This window comes from Erinaceus europaeus, chromosome 7, assembly GCF_950295315.1.
Source record: "Erinaceus europaeus chromosome 7, mEriEur2.1, whole genome shotgun sequence".
Taxonomy (NCBI): domain Eukaryota; kingdom Metazoa; phylum Chordata; class Mammalia; order Eulipotyphla; family Erinaceidae; genus Erinaceus; species Erinaceus europaeus.
This window is the reverse complement of record NC_080168.1, coordinates 77,382,297-77,401,767: the sequence shown is the minus strand read 5'-3', so window position 1 is coordinate 77,401,767 and position 19,471 is coordinate 77,382,297. Positions and strand designations below refer to the sequence as shown.

Genomic DNA, 19,471 nt, shown 5'->3' with positions numbered 1-19,471 from the left:
CTATTTTCATAGCTGAGTTAATTACCTCATACCTATCTGTAACTTAGCTCTCCACCCTCTTCTGGTCCTCATAGGAACATTTTATCTGATCTCTATAGTCAGTGGGAGAAAGTAGTGCTCACAGAGACAGAGGTTTTTCTGAGAACCCCAAATTATTTTGTAGGAGGTTTTTTTGTTGTTCTTGTTGTTTGCCTCCAGGGTTATTGCTGAGGCTCAGTGCTGGCACTAGGAATCCACTGCTCTTGGAGATCATTTTTTGCCATTTTTTTTATTGGATAGGACAGAGAGAAATTGGGAGAGAAGGGAACGATAGAGAGGGGGAGAAAAAGACACCTGCAGATCTGCTTCACCACTTGTGAAGCAACCCCCCTGCAGGTGGAGAGCCAGGGGCTTGAAGCAGGATCCTTGCACTTCATACTATATGTGCTTAGCCCAGTCCACTACTGCCCAGCTCCCCACCCCCAGATTTTTTTATACCAATTTAAATCACTTTTTAAGAATATATTTTTAAATTAATTAATTTATTTATTTATTCCCTTTTGTTGCCTTTGTTCTTTTTTTAATTGTTGTAGTTACTATTGTTATTGATGTTGTCGCTGTTGGATAGGACAGAGAGAAATGGAGAGAGGAGGGGAAGACAGAGAGGGGGAAAGAAAGACAGACACCTGCAGACCTGCTTCACCGCCTGTGAAGCGACTCCCCTGCAGGTGGGGAGCCGGGGGCTTGAACCAGAATCCTTACACCAGTCCTCGTACTTTGTGCCACCTGTGCTTAACCCGCTTTGCTACAGCCCAACTCCCAACCTATTTAAATCTTAAAAGTTGGAAATCAAGTTTCTAAATCTGAAGCCCAGAGAGGGTCACACAATCCTTTCAGAAGTTTGAATCCTTGATGCAGCAAAGAAATTCTAGCTACAAACACAGTGCCCACAACCTGTAGCACAGGTATTTTAAGTAGGTGTATTTAAGAGGGAAAAAGCAGAGCAACACCTTCCACCAGGCTTCCTGTAAAGGCATTTCTGAGAGATTGTGAGGGAAGCATTAATCAGTAGCCTCTAGCCCCAGATCCTTCCTATCCTTTCTTGATTATCAACCCAAGGACTGCAAATGCCCCAAACTGGCTGGTTGTTTACTATAAATGAGGCTACCCAATTATTCAATTATTATTACTATTATTATTTTTGCCTCCAGGGTTATTGCTTGGGCTCAGTGCCTGCACTATAAATCCACTGCTCTCAGAGACTATTTTCCCCCTTTTGTTGCCCATCGTTATTGTGGTTATTACTACTGTTGTTATTGCTGTTGGATAGGACAGAGAGAAATTGAGAGAAGAGGGGAGACAGAAAGGGGGAGAGAAAAACAGACACCTGCAGACTTGCTTCACCGCCTGTGAAGTGATCCCCTCCCCCCCCACAGGTGTGGAGCTGGGGGCTCAAATCTCACACCTGGCACAATTCCACGGTTCCTAGGCTTACTTTTTTTTCACTGCTTTTATGGAGGGCAGGGAGAAAGAGGAGAGAGGAACATATATAGCACGTCTCCATCACATCCCTTGCTTAACTTTTTTTTAATATTTATTGTCTTTTGTTGCCCTTGTTATTTTATTGTTGTAGTTATCATTGTTGTTGTTATTGATGTCATTGTTGTTGGATAGGACAGAGAGAAATGGAGAGAGGAGGGGAAGACAGAGAGGGGGAGAGAAAGATAGACACCTGCAGACCTGCTTCACCGCCTGTGAAGCAACTCCCCTGCAGGTGGGGAGCCAGGGGCTCGAACCGGAATCCTTACACTGGTCCTTGCACTTAGCGTGTGCGCTTAAACTTTCTTTTTTCCAATTTATTATCTTTATTTATTAATTGGATCGAGACAGCTAGAAATTGAAAGGGATGGGGGAGATAGAGAGAATGGCCTGGGAGGTGGCTCAGTGGATAATGCACTGGATTCTCAAGCACGAGGACCCGAGTTCAATCTCTGGCAGCACATGTACCAGAGTGATATCTGGTTCTTTCTCTCTGTCCTCCTATCTTTCTCATGAATAAATAAATTCTTTAAGAGAGAGAAAGAGAGAGACCAACATGTGCAGCACTGCATCACCATTTGCAAAGCTTTCCCCCTGCAGGTGAGGACCAGGGGCTCAGACCTGGGTCCTTGCACATTTTAATATGTGTGCTCAACCAGGTGCGCCACCACCCGGCCCTCAGTTTTAGCATTTCTCAGATTCAAAATTAAATCACATTAAACAAATTCCTCTGCCAATATGGCTTTAAATATTATGCCTAGAGAGTTGACAACTGTGATACTCTACAATATTATATGCAATAAGATTCACCTAAAACTTCATCAAACCTTGTTTTTGCTGATAGACTCTGATGCTCCAAGTAAGGACTGAATGCAGGCAGACAAGGCTTCCTGTGATAATCCTTGAAACACTGCCCTCTGGTGAAACAGAAAAGAAATATCTTGTAGCACTTTCATAAGGAGAGGGGGGAAGACAAGACTGTGAATACAAGTCTAATGTTCATTTGTCTCCATCCTTTGAATCAATTTCTTATTGGCAATAAAACCTTTCCAGGCCCATGAATAGTTTTATAATTTGTATCTCTCAAAATGCTCATGATGCTTCAACAATATTCTCTGAGCTTCTATTTCAGGCCAGGCTCTGTGTAAATGCTGATGGGTAGAAAGGTAGGCACGGCTCTGACTTCATGAAGCCCTCACTCCAATGGAATCTCATGTTGTAAGATTTTTTTTTCGTTTTTTTAATTTTGCCACCAGGGTTACTGCTGGGACTCTTTAGTCTGCACAATCCCTCTGTTCCTGGTAGATTTCTCTCTTCACAGAGGAGAGAGAAGTACAAAAAGAGGGAAAGAGCGAGGATGGAGAGACATCAGAGCACTGCTCCCTTGTGCAGGTGCTCCCATGTGATGAGTCTTCATGCATGACAGAGTATATGCCCTATTGTGAGTGAGCTATATTCTTGTTCACTAGGTTGTTTGTAAATCTACAAATAACAATAAAAAAACTTTAAAACAAAACCTCAGTAAATCCACTCTAGTTTTTCTCAAGAAGCTGAGTGGTGGCACACCGAGTTGAGCATACACATTACCATTCACACGGACCCATGGTCGAGCCCCTGTTCCCCATCTGCAGTAGGGAGCACTTCACAAGTGGTGAAGCAGGTCTGCAGGTCTCTATCTTCCTTTTTTCTTCTCTATTTCCCCTTCCCCTCAAATTCTCTCTGTCCTATCAAATAAGATAGAAAAGGGGGGGGGGCAATGGAGAAAATGGCCATCAAGGACTAGCAGATTTGTAGTGCCAGCACCAAGTCCTAGTGATAACGTTGGTGGCAAAGAAAAAAGTCTCAAATAATTAATCAGTAATATACAGTAAGACTTGTCCAAAAGACTCGTCATCACAGCATTATTTAAAACAGCAAAAAGCCATTCAATGATGGTATCAACAAACACTGGTACATTTAATTACAGAATACTATATATGAGATTATATCTAGATACTATATATGAGATTAAATATTGATTGAGGTGGTCAAATTCATGCATATATTTTTATCAGGGGACAGGAGAAGTGACGTGGTGAAAAAGCACATGACTTGTAGGCATAAGGTACTGGGTTTGATCCCCTGTACTGAATAAAGTGGCAAAGGTGCTCTTGTCTTTCTTTCTCAGGTATGAGAAATATAATTCTGCCACTTCTACGTCTCCCAGGTGTGGCATGTTGGTGTGAACAGTGACTCCTGACAGACCCCTTGCTTCCTCTCTTCATTTCACCTGAGATGTACATGATGTAGTTGGATATGAGACATTATTTATTGTTAGGCTACAGTCCTGAGATTGGTCTCACAGTTCTCTTTGTTTCCTATGAAGTTACTATAGTTGAAAAAGTCATGATTTATTACTTCATAGAAAAATACATCATGACTTTTCTGAAAATCCAATAGTGAGAAGAGATCAGACTTGCTTCTTGGTAGGTCACTACCCATGACTTCAAAAGACTAATGACAGATGAAGACCCTTACCTGTCCTTTTGCTTAGTGTTAAAAGTATTTTACAGCTGATTCACCTTTCCTCACCTTTGACTGATAAGACAGAAGGGAATTAAGATTAGATGAAATTTGTGAGCTAAGTGAAAAATAGGAAGGCCTAAAGCATAAAACAAAAACAGGCGGGGGTCGGGCGGTAGTGCAGCAGGTTAAGCGCATGTGGCGCAGAAGCGCAAGGACCAGCATAAGGATCCCGGTTCGAGCCCCCAGCTTCCCACCTGCAGAGAAGTCACTTCACAGGCATTGAAGCCGGTCTTCAGGTGTCTGTCTTTCTCTCTGCCTCTCTGTCTTCCTCTCCTCTTTCCATTTCTCTCTGTCCTATCCAACAAAGAACGACATCAACAATAACAGTAATAACCACAACAAGGCTACAACAATAATGGCAACAAAAGGGGGGAAATGGCCTCCAGGAGCAGTGGATTCATGGTGCAGGCACTGAGCCCCAGCAATAACAGGCAGAGTGATTTCCTACCTATAGTACTGACTCCAACAGCTGTTAAGCACTTTGGAGGCTTCCTGAGGGTCTGGCATGAGGGTGGATTCTACTATATGTGGAATTTGGCCCTCCCCCGCCCCAGGATATTTCCCACTGGATCCCAGTTCCACTGTAGGAAGTTTCTGATCCTAGACTAATCTCACTGTTAAATGCACCTATTGGGAAACCGGAGGAAGAAGAGATGACCAACCTCCCTCTGGAGGGGATCTCAAGAGTTGGGCAGAAAGGCAAAGCCACATTAGCTCAGTAACTGCAATCTGGCCTCCCTCCTAAAAGTCACAGAGCTAACCAATGGTACTTCCTAGTTGAATTTCAAAATTTCCAAGCACAAATTCCAGTAACTAAGCAATTTAAAAGACAGACCAAGTAGTGTGCATACTCTTGGACAAACTGAACTACTATGCAGCCTTGCTCAGTGCCAAGACACTGCAACACAGAGCACCTCCATAGAAGGAGGGGATACATGGATATATGCAAACCCCTTTAACAACATTTTTTTTTAAAAAAATTTATTTATATTTCCTTTTGTTGCCCTTGTTTTATTGTTGCTGTTATTGATGTCGTCACTGTTAGATAGAACAGAGAGAAATGGAGAGAGGAGGGGAATACAGAGGGGGGAGAGAAAGATAGACACCTGCAGACCTGCTGATTCACCGCCTGTGAAGCAACTCCCCTGTAGGTGGGGAGCCGGGGGCTCAAACCGGGATCCTTACACCGGCCCTTGTGCTTCGTACTACATGCACTTAACCCGCTGCACTACCACCTGACTCCCAATCTTAGTACTATTTTTAAGCATGTTAAATTGAAAGTAAAACTAAATTCAAATAGTAGCATTTAGTACTAACTATAATACTAAGTATATATCATACTTATGTAATATCGGATATATCATTTAACTTTTCTGCATCTTTTTCTTTATTATAAGCTAAGACTGATGGATTAATCAGTTTTAGACTTATTAATCATAGATTCCTATAAAAAGAGGTAAAAGCTATAGCCCTTCTCCTAAAAAAGATATATTTATATATACACAATTTTACCCACAACTTCAAAAGTGTTTGCAGATTCTCCAAAGTATACTAGAAGTCTCTAAAAATCTACAGAATGTTCAAGAATTGCAAAGTTAGACTGACCTAAATCTAAAACTCCAGATTCAAGTTTAATATCAAACAAAAAACTGCATCAAGATCTCTAAATAAGATTAAGACAAAAAATATTTTAAATGAAAGAGCAAGCAGTTTAGGGTAAATACACAAGAATTTGCACACACATACATCTATGCATCTGTACAATTTGGAGAGGCAGACGAGGGTTCTTCGAACTGTAGGATACCACATTCCATGAAGATCTGCCGGAGAAATTGTGGTCTTTGGTCTGGGATTGAGAGATTCTGTTGACCCTGCATACCCAAATGGGAAAACAAGATATATTTCACACATGTGGAAATCTGTCTTATTTGCATGGCAACTATAAACTGCTGTAGTTAACCATCCATCAAGAACTAGAGGCATTCACTTCTTTCTAGTCTCACCTCTAATCAAGAATGTAATAAGAAACCTAAATCAAGGGACCAGGCAGTGCACACATTACAGTGCGCAAGGACCTGGGTTTGAGCCCCCAGTCCCCATCTGCAGGGAGAAAACTTTGTGAGTGGTGAAGCAGTATTGTAGGTATCTCTGTGTCTCAACCCCTCTCTACCGCCCCCATCACTCTCAATTCCTAGCTATCACTATTCAATAAATAAATAAAGAATAAAAATTTAAAAATCTAAATCAGTGGCAGGTGAAGCTTAACTAAACATTGAGAATACACATGAATAAATATGCATTCTGGCCTCACATATACAATCCTTAGTCCAAACTGTTTTACCCAAACTAAGATCAATAATCTTATAAAAAAAAACATGTATTAATTTAGAATACCATGCTGCCATTAAAAAAGGGGGCAGAGGGCCAGGGAGATGGCTCAGCAGGTCAAGCCCATGCCTTACCATGCATGAGGCCCAGCACCATGGACAGTGTCAGGGAGATGGAATGGTTCTCTGGTGTCTCTGAGTCCTATCTCTCTCACTCTCCCTCTCCCTTTCTCTCCCTGAAAATAAGGAATGAAGGTTGGTTCAGGAACGTTACCAATGTCAGGCAATGTCACCAATGCATGAGGCCCTGGGTTCATTCCCCCAGCACAGCATCAAATAAACAGTAAACACTAGGCAGATCTGTATGCAGTCATGTGGAAGCAAGTGACAGGAATTAATGTTAAATGGTAAGATTAAGTAAATCTGACGTGTGTGTGTGTGTGTCCTGCCCTCTCCTATTCATCAAAGGTGAGAAAATGGGTCTTTACAGATTCATCATCCATTTTACAGTTTTTACTTTTATGTACATTTGCTGTTCTTCCCATGTAAAAATAATAAAAGAACAACCAAGCCAACCATAATTCCTCATTTTACAAAAGAACTAAGCTGCAGCCAGGAATGTACCTTGGAAGGTAGAATGCAAGACCAGCCTCTCACGAGCTACTGGATTTTAACCACATGTCCACGTGTGCAGAAGCAGAGCTGTGCTCTGGTGCCCCCCCCACCTCCACACACAGGCACACACATGCACTCTCTCTCTCTCCCTCCCTCTTGAGTTAGATCAATAGTGTGAGGGTAGGTAGCATAATGATTATGCATAGAGAATCTCATGCCTAAGGTTCTAAAGTCCAAGGTTCAGTCTCCTGTACCAGCATAAGCCAGAGCTGAGCAGTGCACTGGTTAAAACAACAACAAAAAATCTACATATGCTTAGTCTAGAGATTATGAAGCATTTGTGGAAGAGAGTGAAGAGGAAACTGCCGGAGGGGGGGGTGCTTTCATTTCCTAGTGGCTTATGCCTAAGTTTATTTTTCAAAAGTAAGAAATACCTGTATAGTTTGTCCACCCCACCCTCCACCACCCACCCTCCACTCCCCTCCCACCCAAACCATCCAGGGCCTTGCACACAAATGATTTCACTGCTTCAGGCCACTTTTTCATTTATATAGAGAAAAAGAAGGGGGTAAGGGAAGAAAGCAGGAAAGAGAACAGAGTACTAGAGCTTCCTCTGGTGTAAGATCACCTCCCATGTGATACTGGGGCTTCACCTGGGCCGTACAGATGGCAAGACACATGTTCTACTTTGTTAGGTAGCTCTCTGACCCACCTGAGGTTGTACTTTAGACCAGTGTATCTACTTTTTGTGAGGGGTTTCAAAGAAAAATAATAAACTAGACAAAGTACATCAGAATATGTAGAAGATGTGCTAAGGATTGTGTTATCTAAAGAATCTGTCCTTCAGAATACAGAGCCAAGGAAATATTACCATAAATAAATAGATAAATAAATATTGCCTCCTGCAGCCTTCCTCTATCATCTCTGTGATCCTCACATCCTCTCACCTGATCTCTGTAAGAATAAAGTTGGGGGGAGGTGGTTGCACACTGGCTTAAGTGCACACAGTATGAAGCACAAGGACTCGCTTGACAAACAGTGAAGTAGGTCTGCAGGTATCTATCTTTCTCTCTCCCTCTCTATCTCCACTCCCTTCTCAATTTCTCTGTCCTGTCAAGTATAAATAGAAAAAAGAAAAGAAAAGAAAAAAGTTGCTGCCGGGAACAGTGGGATACATAGTGCTGATACTGAGGTTCAGCAATAATCCTTGTGGCAATAAATAAATAAATAAATAACCACATCCCCCATTTACACACTTCTCTCCATCACTCATCAATCCCCAGGTTCAACCTTCCTTTATCTTTCTTTGTGGAAAAACAGAATGACTTTCCAAACAGTATCTACAGTTCTGCCAATAATGCCAAGAACTCTAAGGATGGGATAAAGAACAGGCTTTGCTGGGGAAAGAAAAACAAATAGACCAGAACTGGCAAGACAGACATGACCTCAAGTGCCTCCAATAACTCTTGAAGAGGTTTACTAAGTAAGCTCTAAGTAGACTAAGTAGTTTACCAATAGAGACAGACTAGTAGGCCATGACATGGGCTCTACTTTGGAATAGAAAAGTTTAAACTTTAAAGTGGGTCTCCTACATATAAGGCAAGCATGGCAAAATGACTTCATCAGGTGGGCCATATCAGGGCCACTTGGCAAATCTAGATTTGGGGTAGCAGGGATAACTCAAATCTGGATTTGAGTTGATTCACAATGCCTGGTGATAGGGGTCTGGAGGCAGTTGAGGCTCTTAAAAGCCCTCGGAGTCACAGTACTCCATACTCCCAATCAGTCCTACTGGGATCTGAGCTTTGGTGTAACTCCACAGCTGGGGCGCTAGGAGTGGGGGTGCACTACTCCTCAACTAACTTGCCATTTTGTTAAGTCAAGGGTATCTGTGGTGGTTCTTAGACAGTTTTTCCTTGTAAAATTTATCCTATATAATTTGAATATTCTTAGGTTATTTTCATCAATGTTTAACCCAGTTCCAGCAACCAAAACATTTACAAAATGCAGAACTGATATTTCAATAATTCTGATACATTGTATTAGCTCAAAGTGCATGATACTCTATGTCACAATACATATCACAATTGGTCTATTTTACCTGCTCCTGGTTTACAAACAACCTATGAAACAAACACACCAGGTACATGACTTCCCCAAAGCAGCCATGCTTCTACTCATGCTTGCTAACTAACTTGGTGGTGGCACACCTGGTAGAGTGCACATATTACAGTGCACAAGTCACTTGAACTAGGTTCAAATCACCTGCAGAGGTGGAAGCTTCATGAGCTGTAAGACAGTGCTGGAGGTGTGTTTCTCCCCCACCCCCATTTTCTCTCAAATTCTGTCTCTATCCAAAATAGACAAATACAGAAAAATATTAACAACCTGATTTTACCACAACCTCTCAAACACATTTTCATAAAACACTGCAGTTTACAGACACCACACCTCTCACTGAGCCCCGCATTCCTGCACTCAAAGCTTATTTCCCTTCATGAATTTGCTGCCCCACTGCCATGATTCAAGATTTCCCTATGTACAACTTTCGCATATCACCTACAAATGAATTCTATTTGTGGCCTGTCAATCTCCACCCCCTAAGATGCTGGATTCTCAAAGGCACAAACCATTTTTTTGTTCATGCCCAGGTCATGGCAAGTTCTCAGTAAAAGTATACTAGATGGATAAATATTAGACATTAAAATATAACATACCAGATTTTATTAAACTGTTAGGCTCTGTTTCTTCTAACTGAACATCTGAAAATGAAGCTTCTGATGGTAGCTTCTTATGTTCATCTTTTAAACTCTGTGCAATTTCCTGTAGACAGAAATCAGATAGTCTATTATAGCTTTTATCTGTGTTTGGCAATCCAAACACATTCTTCCTAAGAGAAAAAAATGAGTAAGTAATGGGAGTATTAGGAGAACTATGCAAAAACAACATATAGAAATTAAAGTTAAGTAGTAGGGAGCTGACATACTTAGTAGAGCACATATGTTGCAATGCACAAGGAGCTGGGTTCACATCCCCCATCCCCAATTGCAGGAGAAAAGCTTCACTAGTGGTGAAGCAGCGCTGCAGGTGTTTCGTTTTCTATTCCACCCCCCCATTTCTGTCTCTATCAAAGAAAGAAAAAAAAAACAGTAGGGAATATTTCTGTTTAGAAACAGATTATGTCCCTTTTGAACCATTTGTCTCAGAACCAATACAAAATATCTGTTGAAGGGTTAAACGTACAGAGATCATACAAGAAGGTTAATTCCAACTTTAAATTTAGAAATAAAGTATTTCAGGTTGGATACATTCTGAATGTCAGAAATGTTTCTATTTGCTTAGTAGGCCAATCCAAACAGTACTAACCTTTTTCTTTATGTGAGACTACCAATCACAGGCTGTTTTTTAAATACGTAAGTAATTTATGGACTACAACTAGTTAACCTTTCTGCCTAAAGAATTTCATCAAATATGCATAGGTTACTACCTCCTAACTAAAGAAAATTCCACTAATTTAACATTAGTTACTAAGGTGAAAATTTATAGACATGAGGGACTAAGAGCAAGCTAGTTACCACCAAAAGGAAAGGCCAAAGGCCAGGCAATAGTGCACCTGGTAGAGAGAACACATTACCATGTACAAGGACCCATGTTCAAGCCTCCAGTCCCTACATGCAGGGAGGAAGCTTCACAAGTGGTGAAGCAATGCTGCAAGTGTTTCTCTTTGTCTTTCCCTCTTGACATATTTCTATCCCATAAATTATATATACATATATATATAAAAGAATTGCCAGAGAACTCCACTGTCCTTCCTTGATCCAGATTCTGTCATCACCCAAACAATCCCTTTCATTCTGTAGGCATAAACCAGCAAGTATAGCTAATCCCTAAATGGCACACAGATGTTACAGTGAGAATCCCTGGGGGTCAGACGGTGGTGCACCAGGTTAATCGCAGGTTAATCAAGTACAAGGACCTGTGCAAGGAACCCAGTTTGAGCCCCCAGCTGCCCACCTGTAGGAGGGTCACTTCACAAGTGGTGAAGCAGGTCTGCAGGTATCTATCTTTCTCTCCCCATTTTCCCCTCCCCTCTCACTATCTCTCTGTCCTATTAAAAAAAAAGTCTCCAGAAGCAGTGGATTCGTAGTGCAGGCACCGAGCCCCAGCAATAACCTTGAAGGAAAAAAAAAAATCCCTTACCCCACCCTCGTCAGAATGAAAGTGTATTTGCTTGAAAGTGAGAACCTTAGACCAAAAGGTTTATACATGAAGGCATCCAGGGTCCTGGCCATGTGAAGACTGGACAGATGCATGGGTAAATTATACCAGGAAATGGGACATCTGGTCAACTTTATCATTAACCTCCCAACAGACAATTATTAAAAGGAACATGCTATCTAAAATATAAAAACTGGTGTTAATCTTTAATTTAAAAAAATTTAAAAAGGGAAAGCAGGAAGGGGGTAAAGTATGATTCCCTGGATCAGTATTGGGAACAAGCCAAGTCCTAATCCTCTCTACTCTGTAGCTATTAGAGTGAAGATAAGTGCAAAGGAACTATTCACATTTCATCCAACACTTGTGCTACTCTCACAAAAGCCTATCATGAGTTCAAAAAAAGCATGTAGCAACTGGTGAATGGCCTGGGAGATAGGTTAGCATTTGAGCACAGGACTTAAATGCCTGAGACTAGAGAGGCCCCACACCATAGGTCAAACCAAAACAGTGCTCTAGCCTGGTATTCATTTTCTCTCTCCCTCTCCCCCTGCCTCTCATTATCACTCTCATGAAAATAAATGGACAATCTGGGGGGGGGGGGGAGACCTAGATTCTACTGGATATGTGATATTGAGGAATTATATATAACTTTTTGAGAAGTAATAATTACATTATGATGGTGTCAAAAATAAAAGCTTACCTTTTAATGTTACCTACTCAGGTATTTACTGATTTAAAAGAAGAAGAGAGAAGGGGGAAAAAAGCTTAGAATTTGTCCCTAAGATAGCTGATGGGTCTTAAGGGGTGGGAGAAAACTAACTGAAATAAGATTGGCCATGAGAATTTATCATATTGCTCTCTTTCACTTAAATTTGAAAATTTCCATTACAAAGAAAAGGCTCTAGCACTAGTAAGTAGCCTAGGCACTATTTAAATTCTATACGGTACAGAAAGAAAGGAAGGAAGGAAGGAAGGAAGGAAGGGAGGGAGGGAGGAAGGAAGAAGGGAGGGAGGGAGGAAGAAAGAGAGAGAAAAGAGAAACAGAAGAAGATATATGTGACATAAATATTGATATGAGGGGAGAGGATTCAGGTGCTGGCAGAGGAGGACCTAGTGGGGGGCATATCGTTATGTGGAAAACTGAGAAATGCTTACACATGTACAAACTATTGTATTTTACTATCAACTGTAAAACATTAATCTCCCAGTAAAGAAATTTTTAAAAAAGAAATATTGATATAACAGCTCAAGTCTTCAAAATATAAGTTAAAAATTACTGTTTAGTTGTGAGAGATGATCTTCAAGGTTATAAAAACCTTATAAAAAGAAAATATAACACCATCAACTACAGTAGTTCTTACGTTATGAAAATAACCTCTAGGCCACTTATAAATAAAAGACAATTCACAGAAAGAAGCAACTTAATGTGGAAACTGAGAATGTATATTTCTTGGGAATGGGGAGAGAGCTGAATAGAATGTTTATAGAATACAACTACTTGAGTGGTCTGGGAGTTGGCACAGTGGATGAGGTGTTGGACTCTCAAGCATGAGGTCTCAAGTTCAATCCCTGACAGAACACGTGCCAGAGTGATGTCTGGTTCTTTCTCTCTCTTCCTACCCCTCTCATTAATAAATAAATAAAATACTTAAAAATAGATAACTTGAAGACAATCTAACAAATTATTTCTCTTCGATTATTTTGTTTTTTTCTTATGGTTTTAAGGCAAATTTTATCCTGATTTACATGCAGAGTGAGAATTTTAAAAAATCGCATTTTCTCTGGCTTAAACTAAAACTTGAAACATCTAAAGGTTGTATGGATTGGGGAAGAGATTAAGGAGAGCCTACCTCCATCATTACCAGCTTATCAGGATATGCCAGGTCCCCAGGTGCTGGTTTGTAGCCTGTGATGTCTGTCTGAATGTAGATGTGAGTTCGGTAGACAAGCCGCTCTTGGACATCTTCTAGCATCTGCTTTACTCCAGCTGCAAATGCTCCCAGCTGTTCAGCTAATAAAAAAATACAATCATGGGCTGGGGAGACAGCATAATGATTCTGCAGAAGATTTTCATGCCTGAGGCTACAAGTTCCCAGGCTCAATCCCCAGCACCACCATAAGCCAGATCTGAGCAGTACTCTGGTCTTTCTCCGTCTTTCTGTATCTCATTCTCATTAAAATAAAATAAATAAATACATTTTTTAAATTAAGAAAATCAGGGCCATGCAGTGGCGCACCCAGTTAAGAGCATATAGTACTATGTGAAAGGATACAAGCATGGTTTGAGCCTCCCTCCCCGAGTCCTGACCTGCAAGGGGAACACTTCATGAGTGATGAAGAGGATCTGTAGGTGTCTTTCTTTCCCTCTCTGTTTCCTCATCTCTGAATTTCTCTGTCCTACCTAATAAAATTTTTTAAAAAGGGAAAAATAGTCGGCAGAAGCAGTGGATTCGTAGTGCTAGCACCAAGCCCCAGTGACTGAGGCAAAATTAATTAATTAAATTTTAAAATATATCAATTATTTTATATATAGAAAACTATTACAAGACAGCAAATAACCCCATCCAAAAATGGGGGGAGGACATGGACAGAATATTCACCACAGAAGAGATCCAAAAGGCCGAGATGTTGGTATGCTTTAAAAACCCCTTCTGTTTCATTTGGTTTAATCCCCCCTGCATTCTATTTACATAACACTGTATTCTATTTACATAACCACTGTTAACAAGCACCACCCTCCCTCCAGGGCATTGGTGGTTCAGTGATAGAATTCTTGCCTGCTCCGCCCCCTCTCTTTGTCATACCCTGATTTTCACCAGTCACTTTTCTCTCCACCCTCTCTGCTTCACATCCTGTTCCCACCCTACTGGGCTAGTATATTTATAAGGACAAGATTGATTGTAGTAGTTTAGTTTTAGCTTAGCTTGGTATAGATTGTGCTGCATCCTGCATGAATAAAGAGATACTGCCTACAGCTCAACCATGAGTCCCTGGTCGTCTGTTACCCGCCCGTGAAGCCAGCCCAGAGAAAACAACACCGAGAAACACATGAAAAAATGCTCCAAGTCTCTGATTGTCAGAGAAATGCAAATCAAGACAACAATGAGATACCACTTTACTTCTGTGAGAATGTCATACATCAGAAAAGGTAACAGCAGCAAATGCTGGAGAGGGTGTGGGGTCAAAGGAATCCTCCTACACTGCTGGTGGGATTGTAAATTGGTCCAACCTCTGTGGAGAACAGTCTGGAGAACTCTCAGAAGGCTAGAAATGGACCTACCCTATGATCCTGCAATTCCTCTCCTGGGGATATATCCTAAGGAACCCAACATATCCATCCAAAAAGATCTGTATACACATATGTTCTTGGCAGCACAATTTGTAATAGCCAAAACCTGGAAGCAACCCAGGTGTCCAACAACAGATGAGTGGCTGAGCAAGTTGTGGTCTATATACACAATGGAATACTACTCAGCTGTAAAAAATGGTGACTTCACCGTTTTCAGCCGATCTTGGATGGACCTTGAAAAAATCATGTTGAGTGAAATAAGTCAGAAACAGAAGGATGAATATGGGATGATCTCACTCTCAAGCCGAAGTTGAAAAACAAGATCAGAAAAGAAAACAGAAGTAGAACCTGAAATGGAATTGGTGTATTGCACCAAAGTAAAAGACTCTGGGGTGGGTGGGTGGGGAGAATACAAGTCCAGGAAGGATTCAGAGGACCTAGTGGGGGTTGTATTGTTATATGGGAAACTGGGGAATGTTATGCATGTACAAACTATTGTACTTACTGTTGAACGTAAAACATTAATTCCCCAATTAAAAAATAAATAAAACAATTTTTAAAAATAATAATAACTACAACGATAAAACAACAAGGGCAACAAACGGAAAAAAAAAACAAAAAACAGCCTCCAGTGGTGCATGCACCAAGCCCCAGCAATAAGCCTGGAGACAAAAAAAAAAAAAAAACTACTTTTTTTTTTTTTTTTTTTTTTACACAAGAAGACATATCACTGTCTCCCAATAATAGGAGAAACCACTTTGGCTTTGGAGACCATAGCTATATTCTATTTTAGTAAGAGTCAGTGCCCTCACAATTTCCTCCATTTTATTATTTAATGTTTTTTAATTTTTATACATATTTATTTTTATTTTCCCTTTTGTTAATGTTGTTTTTATTATTGTTGTTGTTATTGATGTCGTCGTTGTTGGATAGGACAAAGAGAAATGGAGAGAAGAGGGGAAGACAGAGAGGGGGAGAGGAAGACAGACATCTGCAGACCTGCTTCACCACCTGTGAAGTGACTCCCTTGCAGATGGGGAGCAGGGGGCTTGAACTCGGATCCTTACACCAGTCCTTGTGCTTCATGCCACGTGCGCTTAACCCGCTGCACTACCACCCTGCCCCCAATTTCCTCAATTTTAAAACTTGTAAATAAATTTGGCCTTATGCTTCTTCCTTGGACTGTGAAATCATCTTTATTGTTAATATGAATAACTGAAATTTCAAAAGTGCTTTGTTGATTTCAAGTCATTTTGGTCAGGAATGTGGCTTGCAGGTTATAGCACATGGAACATAAGGATAAGGCCTTTGGTTTGGATTCCCAACAGAAAAAATAAAAATGGAATCTCATTTTCAGCCCAGTCCTAAGACACAGCCAAGACAGTGTATTGTTTTATCATCCCCGTCTTACAAATCATGTTAAAAGACATGCTAATATTTACACACACACACACACACACACACACACAGGAAAAAATAAAATAAAAAGATTTAGATAGTACTTCATTTCTAAAATGCCATTATTGGGAAGGCACATTAGTAACTCAGTACCAGCTTTCTAAAAGTTAGGGAGCTGGAAGTACTAGAAACCATAGAAAACATTTAAATTGGGGCCAGGTGGTGGCACACCTGGTCCAGTGCATATATTACAATGTACAAGGAACCAGGTTCAAGCCCCCAGTCCCCACCCAGCTATATGGGGAAAGCTTCACAAACAGTGAAGCAGGTCTGCAGGTGTCTATCTCTCTATATACCCCTTCCCTCTCACTTTCTCTCTATCCTATCAAGTTAAATAAATTAAAAGATTCATATAAATATCTCTATCTTAAATTTAGGGGCACTAAAATGTGATAAAATATACATTTCAGAAAAAACTATAGTATAAAAAGATGCCTTGAAAGAGTAACAAATCTATAGCATCTTCTAAGAAAAGTCCAAGTGAGGGAAAATAGAAGCAAGGGTAGTAATATCTACCTGTAAAATGATTACTTGAAAAGTGATTTTTAAAGGTACACAGAAAAATTAGGCTGTGACAATCAAATCAGGTAATGAAGAAATGTTTTTATTTCTAACTGAAAAAAGATGATTACTATGTGTGCAAGCTAAAAGAATTATTGTTTTTAATCAATAACATACCATATAGATAGATACATTTATGAATTGTGGTAACAATGTACTAAAAGTGTCTACCACGAAGTAGATGGCCAGTTCTCTCTAGATTTCAGAAGCTAGAAAGAGAAGTAACTCTAACCAATGTATTGCTAGTTCTGATCGGAATGTGAAATCCCGTATTTAATTTGCTTGTCAGTCATAAAATAAGATACATCTTGATTCAAAAAGCACTAGACATCAACTCATGCTTCAAAAGTATTACATTAATGAAAATGGGGAGAAAGAGATATTTTACAAATTCATTGAGGCAGAAATAATAATTTTAAAATTTCATAAATTTCACTTCTAAATCAATTGGAACCGGGTGGTGGCACACCTGGTTGAGCGCACAGGGACCCAGGTTCAAGCCTGCAGTCCCCACCTGCAGAAGGAAAGCTTTGCAAATGGTGAAGCAGAGCTGCAGGTGTCTCTCCTTCTCTCCCCCTATCTCCCCTACCCTCTCAATTTCTGACTGTCTCTATCCAATAAATAAAGATAATTTTTAAAAAATTTAATCAATCAATTACCATTGTTTTGTACATGATCTTCAAGCACCTCATTTTTAAGGATTCCACAAAGCTCTGATAGAGTCTCTAAGTGAATAACATGAATAATCAGTGGTCTGAAGACATCATATAGCGACACACATAGTTTCTCCAAAAGCTCACTAAAGGGAAAATGTAAGATATGGTTAGTAGTAGGAATTTGCAGGATTTTCTAACAGTTTAAAATGCAGCATTTCTTTCTGCTAGCCAATAATAACAAATATACTAAAAACAGTTTTTGAAAGCACTGTATCAAAAAACATGACATGCCGAAAATAACTTTGTAAATAGTCTTTGAATTAAGCATTTGGAATCAATAAACAATCCCCAGCAGCCAATTTATATTAGCTGCCCACAGCCAGATCTCAACTTATTACAATGTTTATTCATTTCAGCAATAATTTTGTACAGGATTTCAAAATCAGTTAAAAATCCTTTCATGAAATTAATTGTCCTTTATGTCCTACATCCCTGAGAGTCAAATGGCAACAAATTCCCGTTTCTACATGTTTGAATATTTACAGATTCAGGAAAATAAAACTCAAAAGCACTTTTCACATATAGGAAGTATTTTAACAATTTTAAACACCTGAAAACTTAAAATTAGGTTATCTGTATTTTTCATATAGTTAATAGAACTTTTTCATATATAACATCTCATCAAAAATGATAATCCCAATCAAAACTTTAAGATATATTTATCTTTTACCCATTACAAAGATCCTAACTCTGTGCTCTTTGCAAAATCAAAGTACCCAATATGATAAAAATTATGTGAATCTGATAGAACATCTAAAAAAAAAATTTAAAGGGATATTCAATATTCAATAGCATCTGGGTTTTTAAGTCTCTTCCATCAGTTAAAAGAAAAAACTGTTGGAGTGTTTAGCGAGGTGGCTCATTAGTCGAGTAAATGTCCTACATGCCCTGGTTTGATATAGAGCTTTAGTCTATTTTTCACAAATTGAAAGAAAAAGAAAAGAAGAAAAGAAGGAAGGAAGGGAGAGAAAAAGGAAAGTAGATAAAGAAAAAGAAACAAGGAAGAGACCAGGTAGTGATGCATGTAGTTGAGTGCACAAGTTATAGTGTTCAAGGACTCAAGTTCAAGCCCCCAGTCCCAACCTGCCAAAGGGAAGCTTACAAATGGTGAAACAGTACTGAAGGGATCTTCTCTCCCTCCCTGTCTACCCCTTCCTTCTCAATTCCTATCTCTATCCAAAAATAAATTTCTTTGAAAAAGAGAACAAAGAAATATTTAACTAAAAAGAATTATTTCACCTAGTGAAAATAAAGGGATTTAGACTCCAAACATAGTCTTGTTTCCTAGAAATCTTACTATTACGCCATACCATTATAAACAATATGAAATCACATTGGCCTGGAAATTGCATATTTATTTTTATAATATTAATACATAACCCACTGTCTCACCCAACAATATTCTATTTACAGAATTCTTCATTTAATTTTTGAATACTACTGTAATATAAATAATCCATCATAGTCACTGGCAAAATCTCAAAGCAAGAGTTAAAATCTGCAATGGCAGACATGGCTCAGTGGTAGAGTGCAGGATGTACATCCTTTTAGCACCCCCGCCCCCCAAGTTTGAACTCCAGTACTGTATATGCTGGAATGACATTCTAGTCCTCTCATTTTCATTCTCTTTTTAAAAGGATATATAAATATTTTTTTAAATGGGGGAGGTTTAGAGGGACTGCATGGAGATATATCTGTTACCATGCAAAAAGTGCACGTTACCATGTACAAAGACCAACTTCAAGCCCCTGGTCCCCACCTGCACAGGGGAAGCTTTAGGAGTACTGTTGCAGATATCTCTCTATATCTCTGTCTCTCACCCTCTATCAAAGAAAAAAAGAGAAAAACGTGGCTATCAGGAGTGGTAGAGTCAAAGTCCAGGCACTGAGTCCCAGAAATAACCCTGGTGCCAAAACAGCAGTAATAATAATAATAGTATAGAATTAGATTCTGTGTAACACTTACTCTAATTTTGATGTTGGTTTTGTGAAAAATTCATTGTAAAGTTGGTGTTCATCTTGACATACATGGACCATAAAAGCACAGCCACTACGAATCTGCAAGAAACACACACTATCTACAATGAAAAATGCAAATATCCAGCACCTGTGCAATAAAGTAAAAATTCTGTTTGCAAAGAGATCATGCACAGATATTCACAAAACATTTTAAGGAACAAAAGATGGTTTGTTTTCAACACAGTA

General features: G+C 39.6%; 1 protein-coding gene across 1 annotated transcript in view; it reads right to left on the bottom strand.

The window, feature by feature from the left end:
* COG3 (component of oligomeric golgi complex 3) overlaps positions 1-19,471 on the bottom strand; it is a 73,620-nt gene that overhangs the window by 24,911 nt on the left and 29,238 nt on the right. The window contains exons 11-16 of the mRNA XM_016187307.2: positions 19,233-19,324; positions 17,211-17,350; positions 13,094-13,254; positions 9,743-9,848; positions 5,830-5,954; positions 2,346-2,435 (exon numbers count right to left, since the gene is read on the bottom strand). Of these exons, the coding sequence (XP_016042793.1) occupies positions 2,346-2,435; positions 5,830-5,954; positions 9,743-9,848; positions 13,094-13,254; positions 17,211-17,350; positions 19,233-19,324 (714 nt within the window). The remainder of the gene's footprint in view (positions 1-2,345; positions 2,436-5,829; positions 5,955-9,742; positions 9,849-13,093; positions 13,255-17,210; positions 17,351-19,232; positions 19,325-19,471) is intronic.